The sequence below is a fragment of the Neovison vison genome, chromosome 6, assembly GCF_020171115.1.
Source record: "Neovison vison isolate M4711 chromosome 6, ASM_NN_V1, whole genome shotgun sequence".
Lineage (NCBI taxonomy): Eukaryota > Metazoa > Chordata > Mammalia > Carnivora > Mustelidae > Neogale > Neogale vison.
Genome location: NC_058096.1, coordinates 38,563,492 through 38,585,216, shown reverse-complemented (window position 1 = coordinate 38,585,216; position 21,725 = coordinate 38,563,492). Strand labels below are relative to the sequence as shown.

Sequence of the window (21,725 nt, the reverse complement as noted above, 5' to 3'; positions counted from 1 at the left end):
TTGAGACCCAAGTTATCAATGATCATTACTGACTCCTACCCATGACTTCCAATCATACATCAAGCTAGTTTATCACCAGTATAAGCTCAAAGATCTCAGTGTTTCTTACAGTTGCTCTTTCTTTTCCTGGTTTGGGTTCTTTGTTTGTTTGTTTTAGATTTTATTTATTTACTTGAGAAAGAGAGGGAGAGAGACAGAGAATGAGAGAAAGAACATGAGTGGGGTATGGGGCAGAGGGAAAGGGAGAAGCAGGCTCCTCGCTGAGCAAGAAGCCTGGCATGGGGCTTGATCCCAGGACCCTGTGATCATGACCTAAGCCAAAGGCAGATGCTTAATGCATAAGCCACCCAGGTGCCCCACTGGTTTGGGTTCTAACTGCTTCTCAGTTGGATTACCTGACCCTCTCTGGTAAGGGAAAGACTGCTACTCCATTCAGCAAGCCCATACCCCAAACTAGAAGTGAGATATGAAGGTTGCATAGCTGTTCTTTCTTTGGATGGTCTTGCTTCTCACATTCAAGATAGGTTTTTAAGGTACTTTCAAAAAGTCGTACAATTGATTTTCACCTTCTATGTATTCTTTAGACTTAACCGAGGAATGAAATGAGACTCTACCCCACTTGTGGCTCTAATTCCTCATGCACATCAGTACCAGCATCATCCTCCCAGGGACAGGCAGTCCTTCCTCCTTCCTGAAATTACCCTTCACAGCTTACCTTGTGTTCACCTTGGGTTCTTTGGAAAGACCCTCTGTCCATTATGTTCCCCATATAAATCCACTCTAACCTTTCCTTCCTTAGCTCCCATTTTCCCCAGGAAAAGGTATTGCAATCCAATGGTGAGCAGAGGCTATAAGTGAGGTCAGACTACCTAGGGTTACATCCATGCATCATCATCCACATTTCAAATTTGGGCAAGTTACTCAACTTTTCCCTACTTCAGTATCCTTATATGTAAAATGCACATAATAGTACCTCTACTGTGAGTACTACATGAGCTCATGCTTTTCAAACACTGTCAAGCCAAAATAGACTATCCACTCTTTCCTCAGTACATTCTACATGCAGAAAAATGTGCGAGGATAGGTGTAAAACAGCAAAAAGTCATAGAGATTTCAGCAATGTCTTAAACTACACCAACTTGCTCTGCTATCTTTTTAAATGGATCTCAAAATCTATCTCCTAATTTGAGTTTTTTTCTGATCTCCCTAATTTGACATAATTTTTCTATGTTCTCACCACTCTCTAGCATCTTGTTAGTTTTTCTTGCAGGAGGTACTCATAAGTATATATCCATACATTTATATATCTCTACATGTAAATGCATAGGTATAGATAGACAAATACATTTCTCCATAAGAATGTTCACCTTTTGAGGGCACCTGCGTGGCTCAGTTGGTTGAGCACTGTGCTCTTGATTTCAGTTCAAGTCATAGTCTCAGGTTCATGGGATGGAGCCCCGCATTAAGCTCTGCACTTGGCATGGAGTCTGCTTGAAATTCTCTCTCCTTCTCCCTCTGCCCCTTCCCACCCCCTTCACCCCGACTCATGCATGCTCCCACTCGAAATAAATAAATAAATAAATAAATAAGATCTAAAAAAAAAAGAATGTCTACATTTTTAAGGTCACATATTGTTTTATTAATCCCCTCCTGCAACTATAGGTTTGCTTAAAACAGAATGCAATTGTATAATGCCATTTAATAGTTCTTTAAAGTCAAATGCCTACTATTTGATAGGCAGTCTTTGAGGATTATTGGTTAAGATTACCATGCCTCTGCAATTATCCCCACTTCATCCACAACAGTGCTTCTCAAAATGCCAGTTACAAACTATTTATTACTTACAAACAGATAACTACAGAAGTCAAGAATAAATGCTTAGAAACTTTTATAGTAATTTGACATTGCTATGACTTTCAAGTGTGTGATCTGTCTCAACAAATTTGGTATGTGGCACAAGTTTTTTGTAGAAATGGCTGGAGAAGCTATAATGGCAGGGAAACATTTTACAGCACTTGAATTAAGGAGGTAATGCAGACCATAAACCAATATACTGCTCTCTTCATCAACAAAGTCTTGCTATATAGTAAAAAATGGCAGCTGAATATCAGGGTTCTTGGTAATGTAGTGAATTATGTTAAAGCCAATGTATTAAATGCAAGATTATTTTCTTTTCTTATGATACACAGAGATTAAGTATAAATAGCTCTACTGCATACTGATGTACAAAGGTTATAGGTATAAAAACGTCTGTTGAGAATTTTTGAAGAAGAAAAAAAAAAGCTCATTCCCAAATTTTAAATATGTTAGATAGACAGTCTTCCTTATTTGTATGATATATATTTTTTGAAGATTTTATTTCTTTGAGAGAGAGAATAAAGGGGGAAGTTGGAGGGAGAGGGAGGAGAGAAAGAAGCAGACTCCCCGCTGAGCAGAGAGCCCAATACTGTGCTTAATCCCAGGACCCAAGGATCATGACCTTACGTGAGGGAAGCTCCTTAACTGACCGAGAATCTAGGCGCCCCTTGTCTGATATATTTTTTTGTTGTCAATGATCTTAATACTTCTTGCAAGGAGGGAATGCAACATGTTTTGCAATAGTAGGTAAGATTGAAGAGCAAAGCAGAAAAGTTAGAAGCTTGGAAGAACAGAGCTTCCTGTTAAGAACAATTATTAGTAATATGATCCATACATTATGTACAATTATTAGTAAAATATGTGATCATTTTGACATTTGCAAAAAGTTATTATTGACTATTTTACAATACTGATTGGACATTTTGAATTGAATAGCCCATCAAAAAGACAGAAACTCATGCATACTGAAGTCAATATTTTTCATCAAAATGTATTTATTTATAATCTTATAGGATAAATACTCTGGATACTAATGAAGGATTGAAGTGAATTTTGAAAATGCAGGAAAACTTGCCTCATTTGGATAAAGTTTAAAATGAATATCTTAAGACTGCTGAAATTGCTTCAAAATCTCTTTTTCCATCCTCTTAACATACTTGTCTGAGATTCATTTCTCCACTATGACTGCTATTAATATAAGACATGGAAATAGTTAAGATTATACATAATTCCCCACAGGAAATGCTAGTCAATCCAAAGAGATTAGATAAATTAACAAGCAGGAAGCAAGCTCATGTCACATTAAAATTTAAACAATTGATATATATGATGTTCATTCAAAGTATGCGTGTAGGTTTTTAATATGAACAGTTGTATTTATTTCATAACTTTTTGTTTAGTTCTGATTATAGAATAACAAAAAAATTACAAGCATATTAATAATTCTCAGTATTATTCCTAATCTACCATTACTCGATGAATGTATATGATTTTATAATTCTTTTCTTTTGAAAATAATAAAAGTTGGGATTTGAATATTATATTTTTTTCATTTTTTTTTTTTTTCCAAAAGACAAATGTTTCTCACCACAGATGTTTTGAGAAGTACTGACTGAACTGCATGAATAAGGTTAGTTTGTTTGTTGTGGTCACTGTTGGAGCTCCACACTTAGAACCTTAGTCTGAAAGTTGCAGAAAGGACAATTCAACTCCCTGTGCATGCAAGAGTAACAGCAAAATCCAGCTCTCCTTCTTTCTATTTTCTGTAGTTGTTTGATACTTTAAACTGAATTAAACTGTAAAGTTAAAGTAAGTAAAACATCTACTAATTATTTTGAATCTATAATCTTAGGATCCCCTCAGAAACCGAGAATTATAATTAATATCTTTTGTCATACCTCCTCTGACATACATAGGTAGTAGTAGATTAATAATACAGTCAGTTGTATGGCTACTCATAATCAGATTACTTTGTTCTTGGATAGAAAATGAGAAATTGACTTCTGGTTGCCTGATTACATCACAAGCCCAGTCAATCAATTCCTTGCTCCAATATCTTCCAAATATATTGTTTCTATTTCCTTAGCTCTATTTTCTGTTAGGGAAGTAGCTCTTCAAATACTGAACATTTCTTTATTCTTCTATTTAAAAAAATGTTTATCACAACTCATGTGCTAAGGCAGGAAATTAAAGTAGAGCTATGGCTATTTGAAAACAGAATCACAATTACTTGGAGACAATTCAGGGTAGTATAATGAGAAACCCAAAATAAGTTCAAAACACTATTAGAACTAATAAGAGAGTATTTTCTGAGGAGATAATAAACAAAATAGAAGTGTACAGTTGACTTAATGGATACTGAGTCAATATATAGAAGAGGTCAACAAATAATAATTGATAAAAGTAGCTGCAAGTGCTGGGGTACTAGAACTGGCTTCCATTCTCACTCTGTGGTACTCTTTGTCACATAATCTCATTGGCAGTTCTTCAGGGGGGAGAGTCTTAACATCTTTTATGAAAATCTTGTACCACAGAGCATACACTCAACATAAAAGTTCTCTCTCCCTAATGCAGGTCCCTTTCCCAAAGTCTTTAGAATAGGAACTCAGCCTCCATATGAGAAAACTTCATTGTATTTCATCTTCAACATTGTTATAGCACCCAGGAAAGAGTGAGGCTGGATATCATCATTAAAATACACTTCAGCTTTATGAAAAGGGCTTTTTTAGGTATATACCCATTCATAGCCACTTTTGGTTTAAAGAGAATATGATCTCAAATTTCTTTTAGACTGAAATTGCTTAAGATTTCAACGGCAGGCTTTTTTTTTTTTTTTTAAATGTTGTGTCATTTTGTTTTCCAACATATCAAAAATCTCAAAAATACTCTAAGAAGAGTTCCAGCCTGCAAACCTGGACAGAGCAGCATGGGACACTTCACAACACATTGGACTCCAGAGACATATTGGCTGAAACTGAAATTGCTTTATGTGATTGGTCAAGGTTGGTTCATGATTACAGGCAAATCCATGATGCAACTGGAATTTAAACTCAGCTACCCCGACTATGAAGTGTATAAATCCCAACCAACCAGCTCTTCTATAATGTGTGCAAAAGTTCATGAGGTAGGTTTTTAAGCTACAAAAGATAAGTGAATAATAAAAAATTATCATTTTCATAGGAGGCCACAATTACTCGTCCCTAGAAGATGTTTTTATCATAATTCACTATTAGGAAACAGGCCATTCAATTTTCGTGGCATGCAAATTTTTAGCATCATAGAAGGGGAGCTGTATGTACTTGAAGGGATTTTGAAGGGAAATGTAATAAAGTATGTCTAGATTGGTACTACTGCCATTCTTTCTAAAAAGTCACTGTGAGTACTACAGAGCATACAAACCAATCATTCTGCATTTCCCCTTCCCACTTTCCATTTGTACTTCAATCTACTTGCTAATCTCAATGTAGACAGACATGACCAGGCGACTTAATTCTTACAAACACCCACACTTAGGTACTAAAATAACACTGCCTCCTACACTTCACAGTGCTGCAAAAATGCTCATTTACTGCTGTTTGCAAGAGCCTGCTGGAGCTGAAGAAATAATAAGCTAAGGAAAATAGAGTGCCTATACTAATTTAGAACTTTTCACACTCAAACATTATAAAACAATACATTAAAATATTTATTCAGGAAAAGCTGTTTCTAAATTGTATATATATATATTTTGATTGTGGAGAAATGTTACTTGAAGAGGTGTGGGGAAGGAAAAACAGTCAGTTTTTATAAATACAGGAAATATCCAAAATTAATTTAAAAAAAACACAAGTAAATAAATTGAATGGTAAATCATATTCATTAACATTTTTAACTATAATAAATTGGACAACTTAGAAGAAATGAATAAATTCCTAGAAACATGTGACCTTCCAAAATTGAATCAGGAAGAAATAGCAAATCTGAAGAGACCAATTACTAGCAATGAAATTGAATCAGTAATCAGGGCACCTGTGTCTCATGGGTTAAAGCCTCTGCCTTCAGCTCAGGTCATGATCTCAGGATCCTGGGATTGAGCCCCGCATGAGGCTCTCTGCTCAGTGGGGAGCATGCTTCCCTTCCTTTCTCTCTCTCTCTCTGCCTGCCTCTCTGCCTACTTGTGATCTCTGTCAAATAAATAAAATCTTTAAAAAAAGGAAAAAAAAGAAAGAAATTGAATCAGTAATCAAAAAACTCCTAACAAACTAAAGTCCAGGACCAGATGGCTTCACAGGTAAATTCTACCAAACATTTAAGGAAGGAAAGAAAGCTTTCATATTTATTTATGAGGCCAGTACTATCTGGGTGATACATGAAAACTTGCTCCTTGATGTCAAAATTCATGTCATATTAGTAATTCCAATGGTCAGCATAATTCCTGGGGCACAGAAATATTTCATATAATTGAACTGGAATGGTCACTTGGAAATCTTTTAAATATTAAATCTGCTTGGACATGTAGATTAACATTTACTTTGTGCAACCTGCTTTCTGTAATGACTATTAATTCTCCAAATTGAGGATCTTTAATATCACAAAATATAATTCCCCAAAACCTGGTTAGTCATTATTTATTTTAAAAATTGTTTTGGGAGATGGAAAGAGATGACACAATGGTGTTGACTATCCACCAAGGCTGATTCTAGCCATCATCCACTTTTACTGCTGAGAGAAAAAATGTTTTTCTTCAGGTGGTTTAAAATCACTTTAACAATTTCTGACTATGTACTGACTCTGGATATCTTATCAACCTGCTGATATAAAATATATGCCCAGAAACATAAATAATTAGAGGATAAGGGGAATCTAATTTTAACCAGGACAAGCTTTCTTTTAAGCAGTTTTATTTAACCTGGAATGGACTACTCAAAAATCAAAGAGCTACAATAACTGGAAACAACTTTACACTTTAGATAGTTAGCAAATATTTATTCAATGACTGATTGAATAAACACAAAAGTTAATCTCAGGAACATGCTAATTTTCAGAGACCTACCATTACTTGATTTATTTGTATTATGTTTCACTTTTATTTTAAATAAAAGTATTATAAAATGCATCAAAAATAGTAATATTAGTGAAACTTTATTTCTCTAAAATATCATAGCAAGTATGGAAAATATGCTGAATTCTGAAATATCCCAAAATTAACACTTGCTGAAAACATTCAGGCATAAATATGTGGTTTTGAATGTCAAATCCTGATGCTGTTATAGCTTAACATATAACCACTAAAAACATATAACAAATAAAATTTATAGTGTATATGGTTATCTATATTTCATGAAATTGCTAGACTTAAACTACACTAAAATAAACAGATTAAGAACATATATTATGTATAACTAAAGATTTTGCTGATACTTAATGAAAATTTCCCATAACAACTTTATCATTAGAAGATTAAGTGAAAGGAAATTATTTCTTCATAAAATCTATTAGCACACAATTTAACATATATATTAAATTTGAGAAATATAACATTGAAAGATTAATATGTTTTAAAAATAGCATTGTGACTTATGTCTCCCCAAAAGAAACAATGCTACTTAAGGTCATTGTGAGCAGAGTGATGCAAGGTTCCTGTAGAAATTATCTTCACTGAAAATAATTGGATAGGGAGAGATTTTTGTATATGCATGTAAGTTGTGCTGGTTACTTTCTGCTTATCCTTCTAGATTTCTTTTTTTTTTTTTTTCTCCCCCAGATCTTTGCTCTGGGAGAATCCTTTGACCTGTGGTTTCCATTTGAGCTCAGATAATGAAACGTATTGTCAAGAAATCAGAAGGTAGGGGGAAAGAGAAGTCAACTGACATATTTCCATGACACCCCTTTCCCAACCACTCAGAGCTTCTAACCAGAAGCCTCCTTCCACACTTGTAGCTTTTGCTTTTCTGTCCCCTTTTCAGGGCCGAGGGTAGGATAGTTTCCTGCTGTTGCTAGCTCCTAGGTGCGAAATCACATTGACTTGTACCTTTAATTATGTCTAGAAATATCTGTAAATAGTGTGCTCATTCTTTATTAATTCAAGGGTATAATTTTTAATGGTAACTTGATTCAGACCGTTTAATATGCATGAATTTACTAAGAAAGATGCTGATATATATGAAATGACTATAGTATGGTGGGAGTTGAAATATAAAATAAAGTGTACTCAGATCTCTTTCTGAGAAAGTGACTTTGGAGTAAAGACCAAAAAGAAGTGATGATTTTCACAAGAAAATTGAAAAACAAACAAACAAACAAAAATCCAAAACACTATAAAATGAAGTCCTTATCAGAATGATTCAGCATAAAGTAAATTAGGTGCATTGTAAGAAAACTAAGTCTCATCATTTTGTCATTTACTACACAAGTTATTCAAATCTGCACTCTTCGACTTCTTTATTTATATAATGGTTCTGCCTATGTTACAGGGTTGCTGTGAATACAATGAGAAAATATAAACTGAAGTTATTGAAAAATTTTATTGTGTCACTTTAAGTTGTCATCATTAATTCCATCTCTTTACTGAAATATATATATATATATATAATATTTTTTAAAAAAAGAAAGAAAAAAGAAGGGTAATATTGGCCACACTTATACCTGCCTTCCTGAGTTAATTTTTAATATTTTAAAGTCTGTCACATTGATTGAAAGCAGTCGTGGGTAAGGATTCTGTCAGGAGGCACTGGCTGACAGGGAGTCAGGAAAACGTTTACCTTCATTTCAGGTTCATCTCATTTTTCTTCTCTTTATCACTCCTTGTTCTAAGACACCTTTTGCATGTTCCTTGTCTCCCACTGTCCCCAGTAATAATGTAAAATTATTGGCAGAATAATTAGATAATGAACACCAGTGATTTTTGGTTAGACCCTTAATAAAATTTTGTTTTCTTTCCTCCAGTAATGAAATTTCCTCCAGGAAATATTTGAGAATCATTCAAGCCTAATTCAAAAAAGCAAAACTGCTGTGAAGAGAAATTCCACAAAAATTTACATATTTTGCATTTTTACATAAAAACAAATACAAGCACATAGGGATATCTCTGTGGAATGCATATGCTATGCACCCTTGGAGATGTTTGTGCAAAGTATATTTTTGTCAATAATAGGAAGGAATTGAAGTCGTTTTTTTTTTTTCTGAGCATTAAGTGATCAGACTGTACCTCTTCAATTGTTTTTTTTTCCCCATACCTGCAGAGAAACAGACGCAATGATCTAATTGATTTCTTTTATTTCTATTCCAAATGCCACACAGCATTCCTGTGGTGTTTCAATGAACTCTATTCCCTATTTTCTCTGTCTCCGTATACCCTCCCTATTCCAAATGCTTACCTACTACCATTTATAACAAATGTGTGAGATTTGTGTAAAAAGAAAGAGAAGAGAGGCCTAACAAGTGAATTAGTTAGTTATGTCTATTCTAGGTCCCTCTGACCCATAAGAACCTGTAATGTCTATCCTCTTAATTTTTATTTTCTGTTTAGATTTGCAGGGTGTTAAGTGTTATAGAAAAAAATTTCATACAGCAACTATGCAGAAATGAAATGGAATTGTATTTGAATATTTAAGTCACAGGTTAATGATTTTTGGTTTTCAGGTACACAGAAAGTAGACAGGGAAATTGTTAAAACTGCAATTGTGATCCAACCACCAGAACATCTGATATGGTCAGGTGTTGATGAGCCCCCGTTTTTACTCTGCTAGTTGTTGTCAGAGGCAGGAATAGACATCAGATCTGACTCCCGTCTCCGATGCTACAATGTCACCACTAAAGCCATGTAACTTAGGGACGCCTAGGTAGCTTAGTAGGTTATGCTCCTGCACTCAAATCTCATCGTATCTGTTATAAATAGTAGTAGGTAAGCATTGGAACAGAGTGGGTATAGCAAAAGAGCCCCACGTGGGCTCCCTGCCCTGCAGGAAGGTTGCTTCTCCCTCTCGCTCTGCCTGCCACTCCCCCTGCTTCTGCTCTCTCTCTCTGCCAAATAATAAGTAAAATCTCTAAAAAAATTAAGCTATGCAACTTAAACAGCAAAATGTCATTTATTTACTAGTCAATGCATGTATTTATAGTGACCTAGGGTTTTCCCAGTTGGAAATTAGATACCCTATTAGCCAAGGCTGGAATTGGACAAGGTCTATTACAACATCTAAGGAGTGAATCAGCATTTAGAACTGTGCTTTACGAAAGAGTAACCACTAGCCACACGTGTCTATCGAGTACTTAAAATGTGGTCAGTGTGACTGAGAAAGTAAATTTTGATGTTATTTAATTTTGATGTATTTATTTTTATATAATTTTTATTTATATTATTTTGTTTTTAGTTATTTTATTTTATTCCATTTATATCTTTATTTTATATTATTTTATATAATTTTTAATTTATTCATTTAACTTTAATTTAAATATTCACATGTGGCAGCTGGCTACATAATTTTGTTCTGCACAGATATAGAACACTGTCGTGGAAAATCCTCTTGGGCAGTGCTGACTATAAATGCATCCCTCTGTCTTACTCTATGTACATCTTCAACATTTTCAAAGGAGCTGCTGCTCTTTACTTAAAGGGCAGCTGCTGATATCAGTGGCAGAGACTACCTGGGGTAGACTTAAGCTGACCTGGTGTCAGATGCCTTTCTTTTCTGGCTTTCTGGTTAAAACTAACACAGAGGCCACACCTCGATTCCTTCATTACCCCTCATTAGTTGAATGTCTGTGGACAAATTCCTTGAGAGTTTGATCCTTAATTCTCCATTTGAGGAAGCTGTGGGTCACGTTGAGTGCGCTCACAGGAGCCAAGGCCCGGATTTTTATTGCCAAACTCAAGCCTTCCTCTTTATATTTTATGTGAATGAGAAATCTTACAATACCAGTTTCACTTTAGCCGCCCCCATCCACCCCTGCTCTTGAGAAGAGATTCCTGAATATTCATATTTAACTTCCCTCACAGAGACTCCTAGGAAAGGGCTACAGCTTAATTCTCCTTCAGCTGATCACCAACTGCCCACTCACAGCATGCTTTTCTTTGTGAATAATCGAAAGTAAACAGGAAAGGTTTCTCCAATTCCAGCTGGATCAATGGGCCACCATTCTGAATTCTTTGTTCAACCCTCACAGGCAGGAAGGACTCAGGTAGTATGAAAGCCTTCTCAGAATCTGGCTTGAAACTCAGATTGGCAGTGGCAATGTTGATGAGAAGCACCTGTCCCATTCTTCTGAGCCATTGGCTCTGCTTCCTTTTCTCCCTGCCTTCTTGATAACTGATGTCAGTACAAAAACCTAAATTTAAGTATACAGAACTCTTGTGAAAATTGACTTGCTTAACCCAAAGCTTTTCAACCTCAGCTGCATTTTAAAATCATTTGAGACACAATTAAAACACTGTAATAGTGTATACCCTTGAAAGATTGTTCTGAAAGCTCCCACAAATAAGAGGTAACACAATGTGAGGCAGAAGTAAGAACAGAATTAAGGACGGAACCTTTATTTAAAGGTAGCAGCCACGTGTAGAAGCTGGCACAATCAGTGATACAGACAATCACTCGTTTTCTCTATTGTTCTCCTGAGTGGTTGTCACTTGCACAGCAAGTGTGTGTTACTCTAGCCATGCTAACTCACACTTAGCTTCCGCACTTAGGCTCTGGCACCATATGGCATATTTGTTTGCTCGAGATAAGCCTAGGATTGACGTGAGACTGGTAAAGGCAGACAAAAAGACCGTGGGGGAGGGGGGGAAGTGTACTGTGGCATCTTCAAAAAAACGCTTTCATTTTCAAACACTTGCATTTGATGGACATCACTGTCAAGGAGCCCTTCCACTAGGACATCACATAAGAACTGAACCAATGACTGACTGGTGAAGGAATAGACATATTCGATTGCCATTCATGAAAGGTTTTTTTGTTTTGTTTTGTTTTTTAATTCAAAACTTCTGGTTATTCTGTTGCAACAAACTATTTTTTTAAACAATTTATTCATTTATTTGAGGGGGGAGGGGCAGATGGAGAGAGAGAATCTCAGGCAGACTGCCTGCCTGGCTTGGGCCTGGATCCCACAACCCTGAGATCATGACCTGAACAGAAATCAAGAGTCGCGCTCTTAACCCACTGTGCCACTCAGGAGCCCCTGTTGCAAAAGACTATTAAAACCATAATAGATTTAGAGTTACAAGCAGTCTAATATCAAAACCAGAAATTGGCTATAGTACACACACACACACACACACACACAGTCTTTTTTCAACGTAATTCTAAGCCGTTTTAACAACTGGTTAAAAAACGAAATAAAGTAAGTGCATACTGTAGTGATTCATATGATTAGGTATTTTGCTATTTTATAACAGTAAGATGAATATGTTCCTAAATATCCTAGACGTGACATGATGGATTTTTCCCACCATAATTATCCTTCAGAAAAGAGGGGCTGCTTTATTTCCAAGTCTTTTTAAATCTTGTATTACAAGTTGCTATTTTTTTTTTTTTTTTTTTTTTCAACAGGATCCTAAGACGCATTAGCTTGAAATACCCTGAATCAATTCTGGTTTTAGATGTTCTATAAAGGATAACTTACGGAATCACGGAAAGAGAAGGCAAAGGCATTTTGTATAGATTTTGGTTTTGTGCCTGAGGATTTGACCTCACAATTGTAGATGTCACTGTAAACATGAGTCTCAAAGATCTGCTCGAAAAGCAGTACAATCAGTTGTTGCATAGCGCAGATCATTATTACACTCCTGCAGGATGAATGAACAACAAAAAAATTGTTCTGCTGTCATAAAAATTCATAGTTGTTACCTGGAACAAATTTCTCATTGATAATATCCTACACTTTGAAAAAGTGCGGCTAAGTAAGGTTATTTCATTAAATGCTAGGGTGGAAAAGCAGTATCTCTAAGTGAATATATGTTTTTGTATGAATTTAAATACACAAATGTACTCAAATCAAGGAATTAAATATTATAACTATATATTTAATTGTTCCATGAGCATCTCTAAATGATTTTGTCCCCAAAACATTTTCTCTTGCTTTGCATCATTGGGAAAGGGAGAAATTTCCTTAAAATTGATGTCACCTTGTGTTTGGGCATACACGTTTAAATATTTATTTGCAAATACTGTAATCAATTAATACTAAAAGCAAAAGGAGGTTTTTAAATCTCCGTGTGTGACTCTTATGTATTTTTTTTTAACTAATGGGATTTTATTCTTTAAAAAACAACAAAAAAATTTATTTTAGGGCATGAGAGCGAGAGGGGAATGGGGGCAGACAGGGGAAGAGAGAAAGACAGAAACTCAAGCAGACTCCCTGCAGAGGCTGTGATCATGACCTGAGCCAAAACCAATTAACAGGAAACTCAAAGGACTGAGTCTCCTAGGTGCCCCAATGTGACTTCATTCTTTAGAAAGAAACAGAGATCACTTGGTTTAAAAAACAACAAACTCCTCCAAACACCATAAAGGAGCAAAGAGAAGTAAACATTAGCACATTTTTTTTTAACTTTTTAGGAGATGTGCCTTCACTACCTCAAAAGCACTGGTAAACTTAAAGTCAAAATATAAGCCTTACAGAATATTAGCATGATTAAACTTAGATATATTTTTTACTGGGAACCAGTGAAATCAAAGGTAGTCTTCAAGCTTCATTTTTACTTGTATAACTTTCATTCCTATTCATACACCTGAAATACAGGTTAGTTTATGGGGGTTATATTTATAAAATTATAAAGTAATTCATTAATTCATAAAATCAAATTTTTATTCTTGAATATCCTTTCTTTTAAAAAAACTTTAAAGTATCACATTAAATATAAATAGATATAAAGATAATCTAAATAATTAAATATAAATAAATAAAGATAGATATTACTCATATTTTTTAAAACTGCAAAGATATATTTTATAGTCTCACAAAATATCTTTAAAATTTTCTAAATGGGATTAAAAAGAAGTCCTTAATCAGAAGCATCACATAACCAATAATACTAATAGGGATTAAAATTACATTAATACTACTATAGTGAGTATTTAGCAGATAAACATTTCAAAATTCATTTTCAGGTTCTTTAAAATATTCTTCATGTACCAAAAAAAAAAAAAAAAAATTAAAAAAAGAAGAAATCTCTGTGACTAAAAGTCCACATTAAACCTAAGTGATTACAATTCTAATCAAGACATAATTATGGAGTCACCACTTTGGCTTTAAGTCTGGCCAATATTTGAGTCACAAGGTTTAAATCACCATACTAACTTTAAAATCTCACATTACTGTGGGACATTTAACCCCATCCTTCCATATGCTTCTATGACAATGCAGCCGTTGGTGATTCCTGCTGTACTCGTCTTTCAAATGGCAAAATAAAACAATAAATAAAAACTCTTTCTAAGTAATGCAGGTCTACAGAAATGCTAGCCTGACCCTCTGTGATGCTTAACTTTATATGCCCACCAATTAATTAGGCCCAGTACCCCAATATTTGGTCATATGTCAGTCTGGATGCTGCTGGGAAGGTATATTTAGATGAGATTAATTTAAGTCAGTACACTTTAAGTGAAGCAGATTATCCTGCTGTGCCCTTGTTCAATCAGTTGAAGCATTAAGGGAAAACATTTGAGATCTCTGGAAGAGGGATTTTGTCTCAGACTGCCTTCAGACTTGAGCTGCAATACTGATTTTTCCCTGCGTCTCTAGTCAGCTGGCCTGTCTTGCCTATTTCAAACTTGCTAGTGTCCACAATCACTTGAGCCAGTTTCTTAAAATTTCTCTCTCTCCTTCCCTCCCTCCCTTTCTCTCTCCCTCTCTTTTTGTAAGTATTTATCAACTATCTATGCATCTATTTATCTATTGAGAGAGAGAACACTTGTCCCCTACCAATGTGCTCTAAAATATAGTTAATCATGGGTTTATCTTCTGTCCCTTACTAGACTGTATGTCCTCCAAGGGCAGGGATTTTATCTGTTTGTTCACCAACTCTAACATCTTTGATAAAGGAAACATTAAAAATTATTTGTTGAGTCGATACATTTTTAATCAATCCTTCATTACATATTAAAATTTTAAATAAATAAACAAGTCATTTTAAATCTAGAGTGTATCAAAGAAGGAAAACTACAGCAAGGTAAAAATAATGAATTCCTATTTTAGGGCAAATGGGCAGATTTATTGGACTAATACAACTATACTTTAACCATTAAAATGAAACTGCTTTCAAATTATCTTGCTGTTACCTATACAGATTCATAAGAAATCCAGGTAATGAGACCACGTTGAACAGCCAATGTATAAATATTTATATTCTATATGATGTAAATTTATCTATAGCAACAGCTCCATATTTTTATTATAGTTAATGAACTCCCTTTTCCTCCCAATGTTTACAATAATGGATGCAGTCTTAGAAATTCAATGTATACTTTCAGGTGTTTGCTTGAATGAATTTTATGAATTTCATTATTTCTCTAAAAAAGCTTTAATCAAAATCTATCATCCAATTAGGAGTCCAGTTAATTAAGGAAGTCTAACTCGACTTGAAGTAAACACACCTTTTTCATTTCAGTTCTTTATTTTGAAACATGGACTTACTTAAACTTATTATGGGTATCGTTTCTACAATTCTTACTTTCAAGCCCATTCATAAGAATAAAATCACAAAACTTTCCAAAATCATACAGCATCTTCTAAATATATTAAGCTAGGGTTAATAAAAAATATATATGTATATTACCTGGAGTGAGGAAAAACAGTTAATCTACACACAAGGCAATTATAAGAATGAAGGAATATATCTAGAGAGAAGATAATGGTTAAGAGAAAGCATAAGATGATTTTTGAAACAGAATTGAAGCTGTTTATTTTATTAAAAAGTTGACATAGGTTATCTTTAGTGTTTATGACTTGCAAACTAAAGTATTTAATATTTAACATGTTTAAATACAAGCAGCAGCAGTTTGGTAATCATAACGAATAATTTGAATCATCTCAGAAAAATAAATTCATTATAATTAGGATATTTCAGAATATGATTAAAACATTTAAAAGAAAATGTATTCACCTTTCTTGTCATCAAAGTACAGAGTCTGTTGAGCTGGATTTGACCACTGGAGGGAGGTGTTATCATTTTGATCAACCCTGCAGGTCAAAATCGCAGTTCCACCTTCAACAACCGTTACATTCTGTGTTAGTGGAAACTGCCCTTGGCTGCCTAAAAAGGGATTAAAGAAAATGTTGATTAAATGAAAGTTATAAAATGATTAACTTCCCAAGAGCTGCATTGGACTTAACTTTTCACTCAAAAAACAAAACAAAATAAAACAAAAACATTCAACCAACCAAACAACAACAAAACTATATATTACAAAAAGACAGAAAGAATAATTGAAAATTCTTAATCAGGGACAACAGTTTTGCATATCATTAAGACTCCTTTATACTCCCTTATGTGTTCCAGAAAAACTTCTTTGCCTTCTAGGCACACATGAAGATTTATATTCAAATAGTAACATGATTATCATTAATTTCCTTTGGCCTTGCATTAATTATATAGGATGGATCTCATCATCTTTGAAAACAAGCCACTGGAATAATTTTGGCTGAATTAAACTCTCTAAAGCAGCAGAAGAAACCACATAAAATACTTCCCTGGTAGCTTTTATAATCCCGAATAGTCTATGAAATATGGATACTAGAACTTTAGATTCAATTTCTGATAAAAGAAATTTAAAAAAAGAATCCTATTTTACCAGAGCTTCTTGTAGATGTAGCTGTTTTTAGAAACACAAAATGTGTTGGAGAAAACAATGTAAGTGTTTTTAAAAAAGTGTTCATCTTGTAGACTATCTACCAAAATCTTAAAAAGATTAACCTAGGAGATAGAGATAATATTCTCGTCTCTACTTTCCTGATTTTCCCCAACGAATATATATTTCTTTCATAATCAAGATAAAAACACATATTTTAAATGACCCTTGTCAAATTGGATATCATTAGAATATAATCAAGTATTCCATCTTCCTAAGTACCATAGTACTTTATTAAAATAATTCATATAATAACTTTACTTAATAAGAACACTTCTAGTGGTTAAAACAAAATTCATGCACATGGAAACATAATACATAATTTTACTTCAGCAAGATGATCTGGAGATAAGCTCTGCCAAGTCTGGTAACAATTATCAACATGGGTAAAAAATGACTTTCCAGAGCCAGGTTAAAATACTATTATGTGAGCAAGGTAGTTCATTAAGTCAAGGATAATTTACATATGCAAGAACATTATGATGACTTAATCACACCCATGAAATATATTTCCCTTTTCTTCTTTAGTTTTGTAATGATCCTGTCATTACCACAAGCACCACTTGAGGTTATGCGGGAGCTATTGGCATAAAGGATCTTATTACCAAGAAGCCTGTTGATTGGCACTGTAAGAGACACAAGAGCCTGAAGGGGAAAATTTCTTTCCAGATCTAAATGACACAAGCACAGAGGTTCATGACCACGTTATATAATTAAGCCTATCAACTATAAAATCTGATATCAGTAGCTTTGTCTTCTCAATGCCAACCTCTTAGAGTCACTATGGCAACTCCCCAGGATATCTCCCTGTAGTCTTTAGGGTGGAGTTTTTAAATTGAGGTTAGGAGATGTCTGGAGTAAATTCTTTGATAGTTGACTTAAAAGTCAACAGGAGCCAGAGTGGGATGTGTTTTGCCTTCAGCTCAGAGGTGACCTCTAGCAGGGAAACGTGGAAAACTATCAATCTTGTGAAGTGAGGTGAGGCGAAAAACCATGTAAGAGAAAACATGAGCTAAAACAGAAAGAAGAAATAATTACCAGGGATATCAGATTAACAGTTCATAAATATGAAGCTCAGAATGATTTCAAGATATTTTGCTCAGATTCACGAGTTTTGATGTAACAATAAACTTGACAGTGGGAAGGAGGAGAGATTCTTTAAGTAATAAAAAGCACACAACTGCTAATAAGAATACACAGTGCATCCCGGGTGGCAATTTGACTATCAACTGGTACATAAATAATATTGTCTGCTTCTTTAAAGAAGTGGAAAAAGAGCAGTGATGCTTGCAACAATTTCATCCACTACATTTGCAAAATAATTTTGAAAACATCCCCATAAGAAAATATTATCCTTCTCATTTCACAGATGGGTAAACTGACACTGGGAGATTAAGTGATTTTTCCATGGTGAAACAAAGTCAATGAACCATTTGGGGTTTGTTCTGAAAGTTTAACATTTTATTCTTATTTTTCCAAAAAAGGCTGCAGGGTCATAGTAACTTGATTACTATTTGCTAAAGTGTGAATTAGATAACAATAAAAAATATAAATGAGTAAATGCTTTAACAGTGAAATTTTCAGTCGCATACCTAGCTGAAATACGTCCTCATACATTTCAGTTGTAGCATTAAAATCAAATCAGAGAGGATGTCAATATCAACTGCCCTCACATAGCCTATCCTATTCAGAACTTCCTTTTGACAATTATTTTAATCTTTCCTTACCGGCCTAGAGAAGAAAGAAAGTGGTATTTGCTAGGGTTTTCTGCATGTGGGTTACTCTATACACACTTGCATACCTATTCCTTGTCCTTTTAGGTAGCAGATTAGGACAACTTCCCTCCATCTTGTCCCCACGTGGATTCTGACTTTAAAGTGTTATGACTTCAGTTCCCTGGGACTTGCAGCCTAAAATCCCTGCAGTCAAATAATTTAGTTTTTCCCCATAGAGAGCAAACTCATGTGGAGAATCTACTAATCTTAAATACCCTTAGGATATGTGGTTTCCAAAATCAATTCAAAAGCCAGTTTTGTAGACAGTCAAACTTCTTCTCAAGCTTTGAATTGCCTTTTACTTCTAGTTACAACCTGGAGAGAGCATCAGATTAACTGCCACTTTTCTCTTTTAACTCTTTCTGGCTCAAGGTTGTCATTTAATTCAATTTTAGAGAGTCTTTCTGAAGAAGTTACTAATTTTCCCAATTAGCAGAATCAGTATGTTACCAAAATTGAGGATTCATTTTTAGGGCATTCATTAAACAAATATTTTGGGGGACCTACCACATGCTTTGCCTTGGATGAATCAACATCATCTGAAAGATGCACAGAGGAAGTTTATAAGGAGACTACAGAGTTGGGAGATTTTGCAAGAGGATATAAAGGCAGGGGAGAAGGCAGTCTGTTTGTGGTATATAACTCTTTCTTTATTCCCTCCATCTATAAGGATTTCTGAAATGCATTGGTCATATCATACTTTAAAAGGATCCTTCCTCCAACTAAGCTCAGCCCCCTCCTGGATTTCAGAGGAGTTAATCCTTGTCAAACAAGTGTATGATCAAATGTAAGGAAATAAAACTTATCTTTGAATTAGTTTCATTGCTTAACATTCTGTATTGTGAACTGAAGCTTCCAGTGGTGCTCACTGTCCAGAAGGAAAGCATCTCCTTAGAGCAGTGGCGGGCATTATAGGGGAACTCGTGACAGTAGAAGGACCATAGTAACTCAAGTCTGCTACATTTGTTCATTGTCAAAACAGAGGGGCACAAGGAGAGACATTCCTTACTAAGGAAAAAAATATGGAAACTTAAAATCATAAAATCCTTGTTGGTATATTATCTTAAGACCTTTTTTTTTTTTTTTGAAGATCTGATTAAAAATCATGAGGAGTATACATAAGATACAACAGATGTAATCTAGAACAGACATATCCAATACCATTGTCAGAACCCAAAATGGGACATAAAAAAACCAACTGCGTCAAATTTATGCTCCAGAAGGGGACAAGCATACAAGACAAAAACTTTCCTTGAATATTGAGTAAATAACCCCTACCTAAGGTCTCTTACGTAGACAGGGCTCTGAGATGGAAAATATTTTACTTTCCATTCCTGGTCCAATTTCTTTTGGATCAACATTCATTTTAAAGATTTATTTATTTATTTTGAGAGAGAAAAAGAGTGAGAGAGAGACAGAATGGCAGGGGGGTGCAGAGGGAGAGTGAGGGAGAGAATCTCCGGCAGACTTCCTGCATGGAGCCTGATGAGGAACTCGATCTCACTACCCTAAGATCATGAACTGAGTGGAAACCAAGAGTCGGCTGGTCAACTGACTGAGCCATCTAGGCACCCCAGTTTTCATAGTACTCTTCCTCTGTCATCCCATCTTCCACAATCACTAAGCCAACGGTAAATATATGAAAAATACAACTAAACTTACCTGAGCGTTCACAATATTCTAGGCACTATTCTAAGTGCATTTCTTTTATAAGTGATTTACTTTTCATGCCAATCGTGTTACCCTTTCTACCTTGAAAATGCTGGAACTGATGCAAAGAGAGTTTAAATAATGTGCCCACAGTCACACAGCTGGAAAGTGCAGCAGCCAGATTCGGAACCTTCCCACCCTGTCTTCAGACCTCACCTACTTAACCAAAAAAAAAAAAAAAAACTGCTTGGGAAAGAAAGTGAACTTAATTCTGACTGAGTAACTGTTATAAAATAAGCATAGAGTTTGGAGTTAAACATTTCAAAGATGCATTTCAACCTTTTACATCTATTTTTAATAAGTGAAGGAACATTTGAAATTCAAGTAAAAGCTGTGATGTGCTAGAGCGGGCTCATACCAGCTCACGAGAGTCAACCGAATGTAACTTTTCTCACTTCATGCTTAATGACATGAGCTTCAAATGGACCTCAGTGAGAGTCTTTTCACTATAGAGATTGGCAAACAGCTCGTCAGTGTCTTTTTTTTTTTTTTCTCCCACAGAGGCAGTTGTTAATCATTTATATAGCACACCACTGGAAAATCACCTTTGATGTGTCTTGTTGGGGCTCTTACCTACATATTTAGCATAAATAAAGGGTTTTTTTGTTTGTTTTTTGTTTTTTTTCCTGAAAACCAATGAGCTCTTTCCAATGCAATAAAACTCCATTTTTGAAGTTCTTCTCTTCATATTTTGAGCCTTCTTCAGTCCCTTTTCCCCTTTATCCTCAAATCATTTTCTAAGAGTCCTTTCCCCTCCCACTCATCATTCTTCCAATAAAAGTCCTCTCAATTATCTTCTTTTCCCCCACCTCTACTCCGCTAAACTGATAGTTTTCTTAGACTGCCAAGTTGATTTCTAACTAGCATCAGGGATTGAAACCCATTTAGGCTAGTTTCAGTAGTTATATGGAAACAATTTGCTAATTTATTGCTGTGAAAGACACTTTAATGAAGAGCAATTATTCAATAGTCTGCAAAGATGGCTTTCCTGACCCTGTCTTTAAATAGCAGACAGAAGTTGCCATTATTCCTTTAATGTTTCTATTTCTCATATGCTTAGGGAAAAAATGGTTCAAACTGTTTCTTGTCTGGATCAGGAATTACCAAATTCAAACTGAAGTGAACAGAGTCTTGACTCCTGTTGACCTCAGTTAGTTAAGAGCTGTCCTTGCTTCCCACATTTCAAGCATGCTTTCACTGACTAACCACCAAGAACCCAACACACTGTCACGCAGCACATAAAGAAGCAAATTCTAAGATCATGGCTATCTCGACCTTGCTGACAAGCTGTGATGTGCCATCACTGTAGAGGAGCAATAAACAAAGCAGTGAAGAGAGATCTTTGAAGCCAGCAGTATTGTTGAAAGAGAGCAGACAGGCAAAAATGCATGTTTGCACACTGATCCCAAAACATGGCTCTGCTTCCAAAAACGGCATCATTCAAGCCTCGCTATCTCCTGAATGAACGATGAGTGAAGGCGATGGCTTTCTCCATCTCTCTTCCTGCACTAAAGATTAAATGTGGAGCGCAACAGTGGATCCGTGCACGCAGTGCATGAGTGCTTAC

General features: G+C 35.0%; 1 protein-coding gene across 3 annotated transcripts in view; it reads right to left on the bottom strand.

The window, feature by feature from the left end:
* The window catches only part of CADM2 (cell adhesion molecule 2), a 1,078,599-nt gene that overhangs the window by 241,883 nt on the left and 814,991 nt on the right, over window positions 1-21,725 (bottom strand). For all 3 annotated transcript variants that reach the window (XM_044251154.1, XM_044251156.1, XM_044251155.1), the window contains one exon: window positions 15,929-16,078. In XM_044251154.1, the coding sequence (XP_044107089.1) occupies window positions 15,929-16,078 (150 nt within the window). The remainder of the gene's footprint in view (window positions 1-15,928; window positions 16,079-21,725) is intronic.